The sequence below is a fragment of the Pavona decussata genome, unplaced genomic scaffold (genome assembly GCF_977016875.1).
Source record: "Pavona decussata unplaced genomic scaffold, jaPavDecu1.1 SCAFFOLD_102, whole genome shotgun sequence".
NCBI lineage: Eukaryota > Metazoa > Cnidaria > Anthozoa > Scleractinia > Agariciidae > Pavona > Pavona decussata.
In genome coordinates, this window is record NW_028145517.1 from 8,173,536 (window position 1) to 8,191,119 (window position 17,584).

The 17,584-nt window shown below is 38.1% G+C and overlaps 1 protein-coding gene across 1 annotated transcript; it reads left to right on the forward strand.

Moving 5' to 3' along the window:
* Nucleotides 1–1,413: 1,413 nt before the first annotated feature.
* On the forward strand, nucleotides 1,414–15,873 carry LOC146472088 (actophorin-like). Its single transcript, XM_085120652.1, has 4 exons — nucleotides 1,414–1,518; nucleotides 2,291–2,337; nucleotides 7,784–8,094; nucleotides 14,789–15,873. Exons 2-4 carry the CDS (start codon nucleotides 2,335–2,337, stop codon nucleotides 14,943–14,945), a joined length of 471 nt encoding a protein of 156 aa, XP_084976778.1. The 5' UTR covers nucleotides 1,414–1,518; nucleotides 2,291–2,334; the 3' UTR covers nucleotides 14,946–15,873.
* The last annotated feature ends 1,711 nt before the right edge of the window (nucleotides 15,874–17,584 follow it).

A 17,584-nucleotide genomic window follows, 5' to 3' on the forward strand; every position in this document is an offset into this window, starting at 1 on the left:
CACAGGAGAACGAAATTATAATTTTGCTCATCAATTGCTGTTCAACAATTTTGTCCGCCATGAATATCCTCTATTACATTAAGCCTCGTCCACAGGGTTCGTTGGCAGACACTTGGCGCGCAAATGAATGCAGTGACGCCATCCTTTGAACAGTTAGAGGCCGCGGCTGATTCGGGACCAGGAAAATGCACCCTTAGTCACAAGCCTCCGAGTAAAGTTCGGCTCACATGGTATTATACGCGTCGAAGCCTAGGAAAGTGGCGATGATAAGCACTCTCAGAAAGTAGCATTCTAGAAAGAGTGATGAGTAGTGTTAATTCAGATGATTCACACAAATGAATGCTAAATCAATCTCTGGGAGCCAGACTCACTTTGTGTCTTTGTTTTTTAGAATCAACACCCCCTCAATGCACCTATTTTTAGTAAACGCCCAGTGGCGTTTTAGAGGCTTCTGAAGGGAAAGTTACAAATCTCCTTTTTCCAGTCCAAATTTTACTCAAACAGCCCAAATTCCTTACCATTTCCAGCCCTCAAAGATCCAAGCCCCATTTCCACTGTGTTGAATCCCATTTTCCCAGTTAAAAGAACAAATCCCAGTTCCTATTTCACCCCTTGAGAACCCGGGCGTAGCAAGCGTTTCCATGCCGTTTTGTCAGATTTCGCTTTTTGACCGCGCGGAAATTGGGACGAGAGCAAAATTTCCGCGAGGTCCAAACAGAAACACTTGCTACGCTTTGCTACGCGGGCTGCAACCAAGAAGATTGCAAGCAATCGTACTTTTTTTTCGGTGACGGTAAAATTATGGGGAGAGGGAGGAAAAAACACATGCCATGAAGCGGCTCCATAGGGTTTTCCATATTTTTGTTTTGACCGCGCGAAAGCTGGGACGAGAGCGAAAAATTTCGATTAGAAAGTGAAAAACAGAAAAACGCTAGTGTCCTGAAGTGATGACGTCACAAAAACTAAATTTATGAAATTATGGGATTTGTTAGTATATTCGGAAAAATCATGCTCTTTCCGGATATACTAACAAATCTTGTGATTTCAAAAACTCAAATATTTGTGACATCACACTTTAGGACTCTTTAGAACAGCGCTTGCTGTAAAGCCTAACGTGAAGATTAAAATTAAATGAAGTAAAATACAATCCAGTACCACCAAATTTCAGAGAATCCAATGTCTGTTAGGGTTTGCCTTTTCTCCCACCTTCTACCCTTATAATTTAGTTTCGTCATAAAATTTTCAGTTTCTTCCCCTGGAAAGTCCGCGAACCGAACACAAATTTGTATTCGCCGGAAATTAATTCATACGCTGTGTACGGCATCTGAGCCTATATTTGGTTCGATATTGTCCGATGTTGCGCTGAATATCATATCGAACGGTTTCGTGACCAAATATGGTCATTGTGGCATGCTTTGCAGAATCACAACACGTGATTTGACCTCCCCTCGTCCTTTTCTGCGCTGTAGTTCGGTTACAGTTGGGAAGAATTTCGTGGTGAGAAGAGTATTTCAAAAGGTAAAAATTAATTTCGAGGTCTTTGTTCGTTTACTTAATGTTCAATTTATTGTTGATTCGTTTCTTGTAGCAAGGAGTCGAGTTGTAGTCGCTCCTGGAAGAAAAACAATGTATCGTCTAATCCTTTGGCGTAACTCTGTAGTCGGGCGGATGTGAAACAATCTATTGCACGAGTTTGATGGGTCTTCTTGCAGTTTATTACATTTTGGAAGTTTAAAAGCCATGCTTTTAACTTTTAATATGATATTGCTTAGGGACAAAGTGTCTTGAGAAATATAAATGCTCGGATTTGCCGTATAAAATTTTGACTTCCCCACCCCCTAATGGAGTCGAAAGAAGGGCATTGCATTCGATCGAGTTCGTTTAAGATGAAACCAAGTTCCTTTGCTGACCAGAACTACATACACCCGAAATTGCTGCTGTTTAGTCAACGTATCGTTACGTCTTTGGTACGGAAACATCTTAAATTTACATATGAGCTTGTCAAGGTTTCAGTTTGTCAATGGCGTCGCTTGACAAATTTGTTTCCTTTCTTAAGACGTTGCGTTGCCAACAGCTTAAATAAAAGCAAGTTTGTGTGTGTGCAGCATTGGTTTGCAGTGGAGTCTAATAAGACCATTAAGGGCTTCTTTATCAAAGAAGTTTAACCGATCAGTCTGGTTCTAAGATTAATTGGAAAAAAATGACTCTAAGCGTACAACTCGTTTCTTCGCATCAAGGGTATGGGAGGACAATATTGTAACTGATTTTATTTAATATATATGTTTTTTAGATTTTCAAGTCTAAGGAGTGGGTCCAATACAACAGCATTTCAACATGGTGAGTTTTTGTGTTGCATGGTACCACTTGAAAACATATTTGTGTATGTTGCCATCAGCAATATGCATTATCATAAGCAAGTTATTAGTGTGTATCAATCACAACAATAATAATTATTACTATTTAACAATTATTCACCAAAGTGGAGGTGAAGGTAAATATCCACCACTTTCACTGACACTGAGGTGAATAATTGTTTTAGTATATACCACACAAGCTGAATAACTAGCAGGCCAAAAAAATTCCTTGATTTTTGACAGTATACTGACAAAAAGTGGGAAATTTTAAAATCTTGCGCGCCGCTGGGTAAGCGATTTCTTGTTGTACAAAGTTTCGTCTCGCTTTCTTGCAAACAATTTAAAAAACTTTCTGAGGCACTTGTTTACTTGCTAATGTGTCATTTTCTTCAATTGTGTGTGAAATTCATTTTGATTTTGAAACCATGCTGCAAAACATTAGATGTTTCATTGTAATTATAGTATGCGGCAGTTTTCGTAGACAAGGCATTATAGTTTCATTTTTCACCTTACAATAAGAGGTTGTAAAGATTAAAAAACTTACCATTTAATGCCGTCAAACTAAACTTTGTTGCCATTTTTGTATTTTTTGTAACAGCTGCCTCGTTTATCTAAAGAAATTACTTTTTAGTGGCCGTGGTGAAATGGAAAGCCATCTTGTTTCTCTTCGTCTGCTCGGAGGTGAATAGTACTTGGCTAATCACCTTCGAGTTAGCCAATCAGCGCGCGTGAAAAGTACTGTTCACTTGTGTGGTATATACTAATTCCTGTTATCATATAAAGCTGGCAAAAATTGAACAAAAACATCAGAAATATGTAAGAAGTGGCATATTAAGAGATCTTTTAGAAGGATTCCTCTTTATTTCTTCAAAATGGTGAAGGAAAAAGGTTAATCTATTACCTGCAGACAAAGTTTACATGCAAAGTAATCATTGAAAATTATGTAATGAGAAAATACTAAAAAAAAGTGGAAAATAAGCTGCAATTTGCTTCAAGCTTTGTGGTGATAAGCTTGGACCACCAGTTTGTGTCTCTGCTGTAGTCTGTTTTCTCTTTATAAGTCTCCGCTGCTTAGCCTCAACATGAGTTGCCATGCCAGCATAACGTTCAGCATGTGAAACTTTCAATTGGGTGGATTGGAGGTTCAGTGGTGGCTCTGGTGTAGCTAAGAAAAATGTATGCAAGGTCATTAATAAACCCAGCTGGCTCTATTGGACTGTGCACCTCTTAAGCTTCAAATATGTGTATTCTGTTGAAATTTTGAACCGGTGACAAGATCTCTTTAAGACAGTAGCCAGCTTTTGGTGACATTCCTGCTAGGTTGATCTGTTCATGGCTGCATTGTTTCCTTAGACGAGAAACTGTGCTGCACATTGTCTGTCATCACCCAGGTGTAGAAATGGGTATCGGCAACATACTACTGGGGGTAATTTTGTGATGGACTAGTTGCTTTATGCTACAGAAACTTGGTTAAGCACTGGGTGGGTAGTTCTTTACCAGTTCAAGGTTGCATGAACTTTCATTGGTAATTCCACCGAGCAGTGCAGGCCCTCCAACTCTACCTCTTGCTGTTGGTTACCACAGGTGTCGATATGTTGGCACTTGTCTGAGCATCACCAAGATACTTATTTTCTCAGAAATACGGGTCAATTTACTCAACACCAAATGACTGGTTTTTGTGGCTACATTTTCTGTTGCTGTGCATATATTTGTGAGTTGTGGAGGGTAGTGGAAAGGTTTCTTTTTAACCTACCACATGGAATTGTGCAAATGCAAGAAAATGGCGGCCCACATGGATCAACCCTAAATTTTCAAGACATTTTTTCATCGCTTAAAAATAAGATTCCTCCTTTTTGAGCACAAAATAGGAAAGAAATAACACAAAATAATCAACCACCAAAAAGTGGACATGGGGTTTTTAAAAGTGACAAAAATCCATTTTGTGTTGTGATTTCTCCAATTTCCAAGGCACAATGTAAATTTCACTTAAACTGAAGCTCAGATTTGAAATGGATTTTACAAGGCCTGGGTATATGGTATATGTTGTATTCAAATGTTTATTTTTAACCATTGTTTAACTGATCATTTAAACTAAAATCCTCTAACATACAAATGGTTTTCATCAACGTGTGGGAAATTTTAGCAATTTTTTGTTCTCAAGGATGTTTGCTCGCCAGTACTTGATGTAGATGTTAGTTACTCCAAACACACTACAACAGATATTTTATCCCCCCCCCCCCCCCCCCCTTAATCTTAACCCATAACGCACCGTGCCGGCCAAAACCGGCCGTGATTTTGGCCTCATCTGCGCGCACTCCACGATTTGAGCCTACCTCCCCTAGAAGGGAATTTTTTGTCCCCTATTGTTCTCATTGTCTTCAGAAAGGACTGACCAATCAGAATCCACTTACTGCGCATATATTTTTAGGCCTTAGGGGGGCCCAGACAAAAGAGCTTTTTATCTTTAGGAATTGGTGTCCGATTTCAATTTTTTTTGCTTCGTGGGCCGCGCGGCTAAATTTTTAGTCGCCGATTTTCGCGTTTTCTGAAGGAAAACACACCTTTTCGAAATGGTAAATCGAAAGAAGAACTGCTAAGGAATACTCAACAGTTTCGACAGCGAAAATCCGAGAAATAACGGGGAAGAAATTGCGCTTCGAGTACGAATTGTTGTTTTATCCAGGCGACGAGCGAGCGGACAGCTCAAATCATTATTCAGGCCACGGACTTTCTGCGAAATTTTAGACTACTTCTGGGAATTCAACAGCCAAAAAAATACAGGTTTGATTGTGAATTTGTACTGAAATACTATTCTAATTGACCGATTCTTTGTATTCTGAACAGTTTTTGCGAAATTATTGAGAAACGTGCCCCGCACGGGTCGATAAATTCGCTTCGAATTGGACTTGTTGTTCCTTCAAATCGCTTGCGCGTCGCTCGTCTCGCATTTATAATTATACGCGTTTCTTTCTAAGGCGTAAACAAAGACTTTTCTGAATAAATTTTTCATTTAGGAAAGCTTTCTGTGTGTTTTTCTTTCTATTTTCATTGAGAAAACGTGACAACTGTGTAATCTTGCGTAAACAAACACATGCTCTCGAGACGGATCCAATTTCGCCCATGTGACGCGCGGATCAAATTACATCGAAATTTCGGAAATTTTTACCTTCAAGTTTGTTTTTTGAAAAATTTTTAATTGGCAACTAGTGTATTTTATTCCATAATTAGTAATTTTAACTATCTTAGACCAAAGGGGTGTTGTTTTTTTTGCCCTGTAAGTTATGTATTTTTACTGCACATGGGTTAGGAAATAACCACTTTGCCAATTTTGCTGAATTTTGGAAAACCTCTGGAAACGGCTGGTGCTTAATGGGTTAATGGAGGTTTTTCGGTACTTACGGAGTTTTTGCTACGTCTCCAGGGAAATTGAGTATTTAGTGGGAAAACTAGTGATGTAAAATAAGCTCAGTAAATTGACCTTGGGATGTCTACTTCGACAGTTTCTCTGAGCATGTGGTTGAGCTAGACCATGATTCCTAGGGAACTCAACATGACATTTTGTGTTTTAACACTTAATATGTTATTTTAAGGTTACTGATAGGGAAAGAAAAAGTTGATTTTTTGTTTTTAAAAAAGGGATGCAGCGTTTAATGGAAACAGTAGCTCGTAATCGTAAAAAGAACGCTAGCTATCTGTAAAAAAAAGTTTTGTAGGAATAGTGGTGAACGAGTGAGGGTGCCATAATCAGTTTATGCTGGACTGTGTTGCGATCTTGAATTACTTCCAAATTTGCATATTTGTTTACATCATTTCTATGGCATGTTATGGCATTTTATACTAAATTTTACAGTGAGGCAGCATTCCATTTTGAATTTGAAGAGTGCGAAGCAAGAAAAATTGCCTTGGGTGAAAATTAAGAAAAAACCAGGGCTGAAAAAGGGGAACAAGGTCAAACAATCGTCTGACCAAGACAAAAAAACTTCAGCTGGCAGCAAGCAATAAAGGTTCGTGGTACAACCAGCCCGATACATGTTGTTTCAAACCATCCTCGTCAAAAGATATTGGGGTAAGTCGAGTGAAAGTAACTGCCTCGGCAGCAGAGGAATTCATTGATGAACTATCAGATAGTGGAGATTCCAACACCAGCGCTCTCCTTGGGAGTTCCAATTTGAAGATGCCAGCAACGATCCAGCCACTTCCGTTGTTGTTCACTGGCTAAAAATTAGCAGCGAACTTCAGCATGCAGAACCAATGGATGTGCTGATTTAGCCGGTGGCGTTCTCGCACCAGACCTAACTTTTCCCATTACAATATCGCTTTACAACTACGGTTATGCTGAATGCTTTCGCGGAAATTTAAATTATTATTTTGTCTATAGAACTCCACAGGGGATGCTTCTTTGTGTTTGATTGGCCAGCGACATGAGCGCGTTAACAAGAATTTTAATGACGTGCTATTATGTAGATTTGCCAGATTTCAATGAAATTTGGCCAAAATGTTCCAAAATGTTGCATAAAAATGTGTCATAACAATAATTTTTTCCGTGACATGTTAACTCCTGACGAGTCTACAAAAATTATCCATTGTGCAACTTTAGGATGGGATTTCTCATAAAACAATAGGAATAAAGAAAAAGCCTGACATCTTTTGTTAGCCTGTTATCTTCTGATTGATATTGTGCAGTTTGTTTCCAAGGTTGTGTGCCTTAATGTGAGAGTTGGTAATTCAGTTAAATACACATCACTAATATTGAGTTTGAAGGCCTCTGAGCACTTATTTTTCCAATAAAATAAAAAACCTTGATATTTTCACAATCTTCAATTACTTTGCTTTACAGTGATACATAGTTTTCCGTTGTTTGTCGAAAGAAGCGTGCATACACAAGATTTCTCTGAAGACACCTGTGAAACCTATCAGTAATCTTAACTATCACAGTGTAGAAAGAAGTTTATTTTGGGAAGCCTAGATTTTTCTTTATCTACTACACATTTAGGTAAATTTGTCTGTTCTTAAAAACTTTAGTCTCTGCAAAAACTAAGAAATCTTGCAGGAGCCATTGGGTTAAACCAATTCCAGAGAAATCATATGAAATTATGGCATATCGGCCTATTGCCATTTGATGTGTGCGTGTGGTTATAGCCCCGAGACAAAGTTGATGCAAAGGATTCCAAATTTATGAGTGGCCTTGCAGATGCCTCTGGTTGCTTCTTGCCAGTGTTGTGGCGACTGAGAAGCAGGTTATTTTGCTACACTGCATTTAAGTCAATTTGTTACATTTTAAAATTGCATATTCTACAATATTTCAGCTCAATTTACTCCTCACACATTCATTGCAAAACACAGTAACAACTAAGTTAATTTTTCATCCAAACTCACTTTAGTGTTCAAATGTGATATTGACACATGTTGTTGGGTTTTTTTCTCCTTAGGCTGCTATGTCTGGTATTTCAGTCCATCAGGAAATTGTAGATATTTTTAATCAGGATATGAAACTTGGAAAGAAACATGCCTACATTATCTGTAAGATAAAAAACAAGCCTGAAGGCCAGAAAGGATCAGAAGTCAGGTTGGATGCTACTGGTGATGCACATCCTAAGGAATGTGGTCATGAACAATGTAAAGCATCCTTTGCTTTGTTGAAAGAAACCTTGCAGGATGACGAGCCTTGTTACATTATCTATGATTTTCGGTTCAAGTCCGCTGATGGGAGAGATACAGACAAACTTGGTTTCATTTTTTGGTAAGTAATAATATTGTCATTGAGTTGAAGGGTTACATGCATAACCTTCTTTTGTCAACTTTGAGGTTGATTATTCATTCCACTCAAAAGTACCTAAATTTTTGGGCGTATCCTTCAATTTAGTCAGAGAACATCGCCCTGTCTTTCTTTGTTTTTGAGAAAACAAGGCCAAACGCTCGAGTCATTGAAAGAAAAGCAAAGAGAAAAATTGTAAGAATAGGTGGCTCGGAGCAGGGAAAAAACACAGTGCGACGTTTTTTCGATTAAATGGCCACATGTAAAAATTCGGGCACTTAAAGGCAAAACGAAAACTCTACATAAATTCAACACGAGGGTGATGCCCTCAGCCCCTTAATTATTTGTCAGCCACATCCATGTTCCTGAATGTGGATTGACTTAAATGCACTCTCCAGGTTGTATTGAAATACCGTCAAAGCTCTCGTAAGCGGACACCCTCGGAACGCGAAAAAAGTGTCCGTAACTTGAGCTTACAAGAATGGGTTCTTGTAAGCGGTCACTAGAGGTGAAGGGGATAGATGGCCGCTTACGGGAGCTTGCCCAGCCAACAATAAATACAGTACCGTATTGGGAATACTAAAAAATTTCGCCGTATTGAATGACATTTTATGCTGTACAACCCTACGAACAGTATTACAGTGTATACTGCAGTACTAGGACCTTTTCCTTAACGATTTTTAAAAACAACAAATTACAATTAACACAATTACACCATAAACAAGAATGATGAAATACTTGGACACATTCCTTTGAGGATGTCGGTGCTTGTTAGCAACTTTTATAGCGGGGAACATACAAAGGAAAGGCTGTTGTAAGGGGAAAGCAAGTAAACAGAGAAGCCAGATATGGCTTAGAAATTCCTTGCCAGTATATTTTTCATGGGGACACTCAAATGTCTCTGCCTTGGCTAAAATCGAAACTTGAGTGCTTTGGCTGCAGTGTTGTGCTGACAACGTTGTAATTCCAGTCACAAGGGCTTATGCATGTAAGTGGTGTTTTGAAATGTAACCGGACGTGGATGACGACAAAACAAACACTGAAATGTGGTACTGGAATTACTGTAAAATCATTGTAACGAACGACGATGTGAAGTTGATTGATAAAAAACAAGGTACAGAGGTTGTTAATAGGATTTTCTTTGTGGTGTCCGCCTATGGGAGCTTAAAAACGAAGAAAAAGTCTAAGTCGTAATCTCTGAAAGTGTCCGCGGCCGGTTACGGGAATGTCCGCTTACAAGAATGTAAAAATACAGAGTTTGTATGGGAGTTAAAACAGGGTTTCAAACGAGGTGGCCGTAAGTAGAGCTGTCCGCTTAAGAGAGTGTCCGTTAAGAGAGCAACTGTATTTGTTCAGCAAAGTATTTGCAACAAATACAATACTCAGCAGAGATGCAAAAAAATCATTACATGTGAGATTTGTGGGAAGTATTTCCAAGCTTAAGAATTAAATGTTATTTTCACTAAATGAAACAGACTATAACATTGTATACAAAGAGAAAAACAAAGATAAAGCATTTCGTGAGTGGCCTGGAGTCCCACCGCAAGATTGAGAAAAATCATTATTCAACAGCTGTTTTTTTACTCAGTGAACTTACCAAGCAAACAGATAACAACAATTGTGAGAATTATTATCATACCCATAAGGAAAGTTCAAGTGAACCACTCCTGCTTCAGCAATGGTAAACCATATTGCAAAGCACTGCATTTGAATTATGTACATAAGTTTGACACGCCAGAATTGCAAATGCTTGATTCAGAAGAAGGTGGCCCAGGAAAAAGCAATTTCCGGTAACAAAAATATTAAAAATTTATATAGCGCGACTTTCCATAAAATGATCAAGTGCGCTGTACATCATAGGAAGTAAGACTAATCCTAAAACACATAAATTTACTATGGTTTCAACAAAACGTTAAAATAGATAAAAGATGAAATCAATAAAATTCTATTGAAACCACTTGACTTCAATAAAAAGCTAACTTAAAATAATGGATCTGTAAAAGCTGCTGAAAACAATCAATGTTTGTCTCGTTCCTTACTTCTAATGGCAGTCCATTCCATATCCTCGGTGCTGCAACTGCAAATGCCCGATCTCCTAAAGACTTTTGTTATACCTCCAGATGCTAATAACAAAATACTGTCATTTGATCGAAGGCTGTAGCCGGATTTTCCCTCAACATGCACTAGATCACAAAGATATTTCGGTGCAAGGGCATATATAGATTTAAATGCATAAAGGGCTATTTTGTAGTCTATTCTATAACTGACAGGTAGCCAATGTAGATTAAACAAGATTGGCGTGTTAGACTATATCTTGGAGATAACATGACCATTCTTGCTGCAGCGTTCTGGAGCCCTGGTAACTTTGATAAGTGTACATTTGGGACTCCAACAAGTAAGCTATTACAATAATCAATTTGCGCCATAGTTACAGATTGAACTAGCGCTTTAGTACTGTCTAAGGACAGAAGCTTCCTGATGTGTCATATATTGTGAAGATGGTAAAAACGTGATTTGCATATTGCATTTATATGATTTATCATACCAAGCTTTGAATCAAAATATGCCCTTAAATTCCTAACAAATGTAACAATGGAAATACCAGCATTGCCAATGGTGATATGATCAACTCTGACTTTGTTAAATTGCTGACGAGATCCAATAAATAGAAATTCAGCCTTATCTTTATTCAGTTTTAACTTGTCAACGGTCATCCAGATCCTAGTATCTTAAATACAGCTCTCCATAGCACGCATCAGCCTGGCTAGCGTCACAGTATGGTGAGAAAGATATGTACAGTTGAGTGTCATCTGCATATGCGTGAATGTCTGGTAGATGTGTCTGAATAATTTCGAAGAGCTTACCCATGTAAACTGTGAAGAGCAACGGACCTAAACAGGATCCCTGTGGAACCCCAAAAGGGAGAGCGAATCTCTCAGAGGTACATGCATCCATTTATGGAGACACTGATACCTGTTAGGGACCGTTCATTTTTTATGAGCATGGGGGGACTGGTGGGATTTAGGGGGGGGCCACGAGAAAAATAATGTCACTAAACGGGGGGGGGCTACCAAAAAAAATTTAGTGAAAGAGGGGGGGTCACCAGCAATAATTGGCTAGTAGGGGAAATTGAAAGTGGGTCAACACAGAAACAGATGAAGAAATTGAATATTATTTCAATTTTATTTAATACGATTTTCCTAACTACTTTTAATTTGTTTTACATACTGAGGTCGAAATCTGCATTTCATATTACAACGACTGAGGAAATGAAGCATATCTGTTGGAAAAGCAATAATGAATATAAACTGAAGTAGAAACCTATGTTTGTACAAGTTCAAATTAATATAAAAACGTAACAGTCTCACTATTGAATTGAATTGAGTCATCCGTGGGGGAGTAGTTTTCTATTAAGTGGTTGTACTCAGAACTATATCAACAGGTTGTTTAATGTTCTGTTTAATAGTACTCACTTTTATAAAGACTGTTGATTAGTAAATTATTTGAACCCAGGAGTATCAGTAGACTCAGTAGTATGTCTAGTGTGAACATCCAGATTAGTTTTTAATAATAGAACTGTTGTTGGTGACTTCAGTTGACGGTAAATCTGAGCCGTAGGCCATCTTCAGAAAAGCTTGTAACTGTCATTTTTAATAGCAGTACTTTAATATCCAGGCGTGTAGGAGGGGGGGTTCTAGGGGTTTGAACGAACCCCCTTTGAAGATCAATAATGGCGGAAGAAAAAGCACAATGAGGAGGTTGAACAACTACATGAGGTGTACCAAGCGAGAGAGTAGAATGTCCGCCCTGGTTCTAATGCATATCAAATATGATATGGCTGTCAATCTTGACGAGATAGTCAATTTGTTTGAAGGCCTACACCCGAGAATGATGCAGTTAGTTTACCAGCTTGGTGTATGACTATCAGCAGATCGAATAGCTATCAGAACTTGACAGGGCGCGGAATGTACATTGAACTTTCTTGTTTAAGTTGAGACAATTATGCCAAAGAAATGATGTATATAGCTTAAAAAGCTGCTGTAAAACAAATTTGTGATTTGCCTAAAATGGGTCTCAAAATGGAGGAAATGAGGTTTCTGGGAACCTAGATTTTCAAAAATTTCCGGGGGAGCATGCCCCAGGACCCCCCTAGTAAGAGCGCCTCCGGCGCTCAACAAACACCCCTATCTAACCCTTACCTACGCGCCTGATATATGTGCGTCCGCTGTCTTTTTTCTGTTTAATATGACTCGTAATCGTTGATTGGTATGCTTCGATCCATATTTTGTTAGTCAGATCTGTATGTGTATTATATGTTTCTACTCAAAGGGGAGTAATTTCACTTTAAACATTTGCTTGATTAATTTTTATAGTTCCTTTAAGAATCTAAATGGAAATTTAGGGTTTGCCGTTGCCGTAAACGTGTTGCTATCTATAAAACGTTTCTTTTTTAAACAAGAGAAATCTTTACCTAAGCAGAGCGCGGTAACTTTTTAATAGTACTGTAAAGAAATCGCAGTAACAATAACGTTTATCTTTGATATAAACAGTACATAAGCGTTTTGCTAAAGTTTAGAGTATGATTTGTTTCTGGTTGGGCGGGAGGGGGGGGGGGGTCATCAGAAAAAAATAGTTTCTGCTTGGGGGGGGGGGGGCATGTGGAAAAAAATTGCATGCTAGGGGGGGGGGTCATACAGTTTCGTAGTGGCAATTAACCAAATCCCACCAGCCCCCCCATGCTCATAAAAAATGAACGGTCTCTTAGTCAGATAGGTTGCCAACCTGTCAAGAGCAGTGCCCGATACTCCAAAACTCAGTCTAAGACAATTAAGTAGTATGTTATGGTCCAAGGCATCAAATGCTGCACTTAGATCCAGAAGTATGATGTCAAGTAGCATGACGGAAGGTCAGCAAAACAATTACCACCCTACCTTTCTAACTAAAGCTACTCAATTAGCTAGTCCCACCAGGGAAAACGTTTATAAAATCTGTGAGACGTGCTATGAAGCAAAAAATACCTCTTATTACGCTTTTGTGGCTTTCTTGTTACTCTGTCATCTAAGGATTCAATTGAGCCATGCAAGTACCAAGTGAAACGTGTTTCTATCCACGAACTCACCAGTAAAGGCCTTTGATTATTTATTTGTAATTTATCCTAATTCTTTTTAATCCTCCTTTGTAATATAAATGTTTATTGTTTTTTATGTATTGTACTGAATCTCGTACGTGTGAAAAATAAAAATTGAATTGAATTGAATTGTACATATAAACAGATTGTTACTGTGGGTAGCCATTTAAAGTTAATGCTTGCATCGACCAAAACATCCCACATGAACGCCTCCAGGCATCTTGCTGACGCAAGATTTCCGCTTCTTCAGAACCGTGTAAATAGGTTCTTCATGAGCACTAGCTGTCTTGTGTGCTACATGTAGGTGTGTGACATTTAGTTAAATTTATCATCTCAAATTTGCTGCAAGAATTTTAAAGGAGTGTTGTTATCCGTAAAAGTTAGGATTAGTGCATTTGTTTGTCTTTTCAGTTAGCTTATTTGTTGATTTAAATGTTCAGCTGCTGTAGTCTCTCTGTACAAAATTTAAGGCTTCTTTTTTTAACTTTTTCCCGCCCAAGGGAAATGTCGAATTTTTCTAAATCGCTAACTATGAACTGGAAGACCACATGTGATATACCATTTAAAAGGTATTTTCTGGGGTGTGCTATAAATCACACCAACAGAGATGGAAGAGGTCACATATTAGAGTGAGAAAAGTCCAAAACGAAAGAAAAAAACATTGAAAATTTTCTTATTTGTTGTACATACTGGGTATCCCCCTAAACTATAGCTTAATGTACAGCTCTCAGTGCATTGCTTGTTGTAAGATATCAGCTGGACCCTTAACGTACAAAAGGAAAAAAATCCAAAAGTTTGAGGGGTGGTAAATCAAGGAGGGGGGCATGATTTTATGCCTTCAATTTGTAGATCTTTCCAAGATCTTTTGGTTGTGCAAATTTCACACAAATTGACCAAATACTGAGCTCATAATTGCGTCTTGTGCCATATGGCACTCTTTGGCGTGAAAGGGTTAATTTGCTACACAAACATTACAAGAAAGATGTGTTAAAACTAACAACAAGAAAAAATATGAGGAATGTGCCGAGGAAGCCCAATAGAAGATTAAAGCTTATAAGCCTTGGGTTTCCTTGTATGATACACTAGATGGAAAAGACATAGCAAACCAGTGGATGGGCAAGTTTAATTTAGTGTTCGGTCAATGAGAAATTTTTTTCTTATAGTTGTTCTTAGGTCCTTTCTTTTATGGGATAATGAAATTTTGCATTGTTGGAGCTGAGTTGTACCTGCATTGTTTTGTGGCTTTGTCCGCTTCTAACAGATTTAATTTCAACTGACAACTTAATTTCGTTAAACTGTAAAATAGGACTACACAAAGTTATATAACAAAAAATGTGGAAAAGTAAGCACACACAAATGACCAGGCTGTTAAGAGGGCTTTCTTCTGACTAGCTGCCATCTGGGAATGAGGTTTGAACTGTAGTCAAAATCTAGTGGTAACAAATAACTTTTTCTGTAGTAAGGTTGTTTTTTTTTAGCTTTTTCTTAGTGAAACTTTGAGAATGTTGTCAAAATGTGCACTTTAACAGTCTTTGTTAATTTTTCTTCCAGGAATGCTGATTCTGGAAATGTCAAGAAAAAAATGGTGTATTCCAGCACAAAGGAGGCTGTGTCAAAGAAGTTGCAGCTTGGAAAGTGTTTTCAGGTCAGTGACAAAGATGACATGGACTTTGAGGAAATGGTGAGAGAGCTCCGAAAATTGAAGTAAAAGTGAGAATCTCTGACGTGCTGGAAAGTGTTAAATCATTTGATTAAATTGTTACTTTCATTTATTTAAAAAAAAATGATAGGATAAAAAGTGACTGCAACGCACCCTTGAGTTGGTTGTCGACAGCCAGATAATTTTACTTGCATGCAGGCATGGTGATGTATGAGCAGCTTGTTTAATCTTTATAAGTCGATCACACCTCAACATTTTGCATTCACACAAACTTCTTCTACATCATCTGTACTCTTGTGTTTGCATGTGTGAAAATTATCGACAGTTAAAATCCTCCTTCAAAAGCTTTTCAGATGCTTTATAAATCAGTTTTTGTAAATGTGGTTTTAGGGTAGCCTCTAGATGATTACTGCTTTTTGTTTAATTTTCCTCTGTTATGCAAAGATGTGCTAGTGCAGGCACCTGTTGGCAGTTGTAGTGATAGCTTTTAATTACAGTTTCCAGTAGTTTGACACACCAGCAAGGCTAATAGGCCATACCGTGTATATGACACCATTATTTCTTTTATTTGCTTGTCCAAATCTTTATGTTGCTCTCTTAATTTCATCCACACAGTTTTCTTCCACACACGAAAAAACAACTGACAGACAGAGAAACTATGCAACTAGCAATCCTGTATTGATTTCACAACCCTACGTTCCCCAGTCTCCTGTCTTGTGCTACTGGAAGTGAAATTTAACCTGAGAAAGGAAAGTTAATTGAGGAAAATGTTTGGGACTTTCATACAATGACAACATGAAGACTTGATCAGGCGAACAAAAAAAATTCTGTCATATACAGTAATGTTTAAACAAATTTGACCACAGGCTCAAATGTAGTAGCTATTTGATAAATGTGTATCGTGAGTAAAGGCAGATAGTACTAAACAATGTTAATAAGTCTTTACAAATTTGGGTGTCAAAAATTGTGGTTGATATTAGAAAAGATGTCATTTGAAATATAACCAAATTTGTCAAAGCTCAGCTAACTCAAAAAATGCTAGTATTTTTTCCCATGCAGGTACTCCAAACATTTGCTAAAGTCAACAAAATATAATATGTGGCCTGCTTTAAAACCTATTACATTTCCAGTAACAGATAAAGTAACCAAACAAACACAAGGCTGTGGTCTAATAAAACAGCTTCCAAAAAAACTGTAACCAATGACATGATAAAACAGCCTTGTGTTTGCTTGGTATAACAACAAATTTACCGCAGCAATTATTATCTTTTGGATACACTAGTATTAATCAAGTGAATTTCACACTGGAGATGTTCCATTCCACTTAGATTATCGCATTTAAGAAGCTGTTGGTTTTTTCTGAAAACTACTGTTAATGGCTTAGTTCAGTTGGCTGACCGGGGCTTTTCAAATAGTTATTCGTACGGCAGGTATTTTTACAAAAATGATTGCAGTGGAACACAGTATACGACCACCTTCAGGCCACGAAAACGCTGTTCTAATAACAGTGGTTGGATTAACGAGGTTGTAAAGCTAAGGAAATGACTGGAATTTCAAATCGTTCGGAGCACAAAAAAGTGGTTGTAATAACGAGGTGGTCGTGAAGCGGGATTCCACTGTACTTGGTTGCCTTTGCCTGAATTTTATCATAAAATCCGCATAAATGAATGCTGTTCGTTATAGGCTTCTATGGGTCAATTTAATAAAGCTACACTTGTAGGTTGGAAGGAAGGCCCATGTTTTTAAGATGTTAATTGAATTCCTGCTTAAGCTATTTTAAGGAACTCGTTTTTCTATGCGACACCAATTGAAAAGAACTTACAGAGACCTAGTGCACAAGATTTTTTTTTTTTTTCTTTTCACTTCTCTGGTTATTTTGTAACTTCCTTCCCAGGGTCCCTCCTATCCAAGGGGATGGGAAGAGACAGCCCTAGACATATCTTGAACAAAATAGGCAACAGAAGATCTATATGAAATAATCAGCTTTGTAGCTGCAAGTTTATGAAAGCAATTGAGCATGCACGGGTAACATGCTTAGTAAGTAAGGGGTCCATGCTTCCCTCTCTAAGTGCATTTTTCATAGGATGTACAAAGGTTGATGCCTTTTCTATCGTTTTGTGTATTAGTTTAGAAAAATGTGAACCACATTAAAGCACTTTCCTTTGTCAGATGATCTCCAGTTTTGTAATTTTGTAACCCTTCCTTGTTTGACAAAGGCAGAAGTCAGTGTTCAGAAAAATGTCACATGACAAATTAGCCCATATCTAGGGGATGATGTTTAGGTAACCAGTTCATTTGTCTACAGGAAAGTTGACTTGCTTATACAATAAGAAGTGAAGCCCAGTGCAACTTGTAACTCATGTACCTCCCTGTGGGCAAGTTTATTGTTGGTGAATTTGCACGTGGGCGAATTTACCGCAATTCCATGTTTACTCGAACTCCAGATAGTGTTTTCTTTTCAGGACGACCTGGAATGTTTGCAACGTCTTACATGGTCGGTTGAGGGGACAAAGAGCAAACAATAGAATAGTTTTCTCAGCCTTAAAAAACAATCCAGCTACAGGTTATAAGGGTCCAGTGAAAAAAGAGCTTTTGAAGGGTGCAGGTCAACTTAGCTCCCAAGGGTTTCCTGGGAAGAGCAGAGACCCTGGGAACGAGGTCGGGGTTAAAGGACCAATCAACCACTT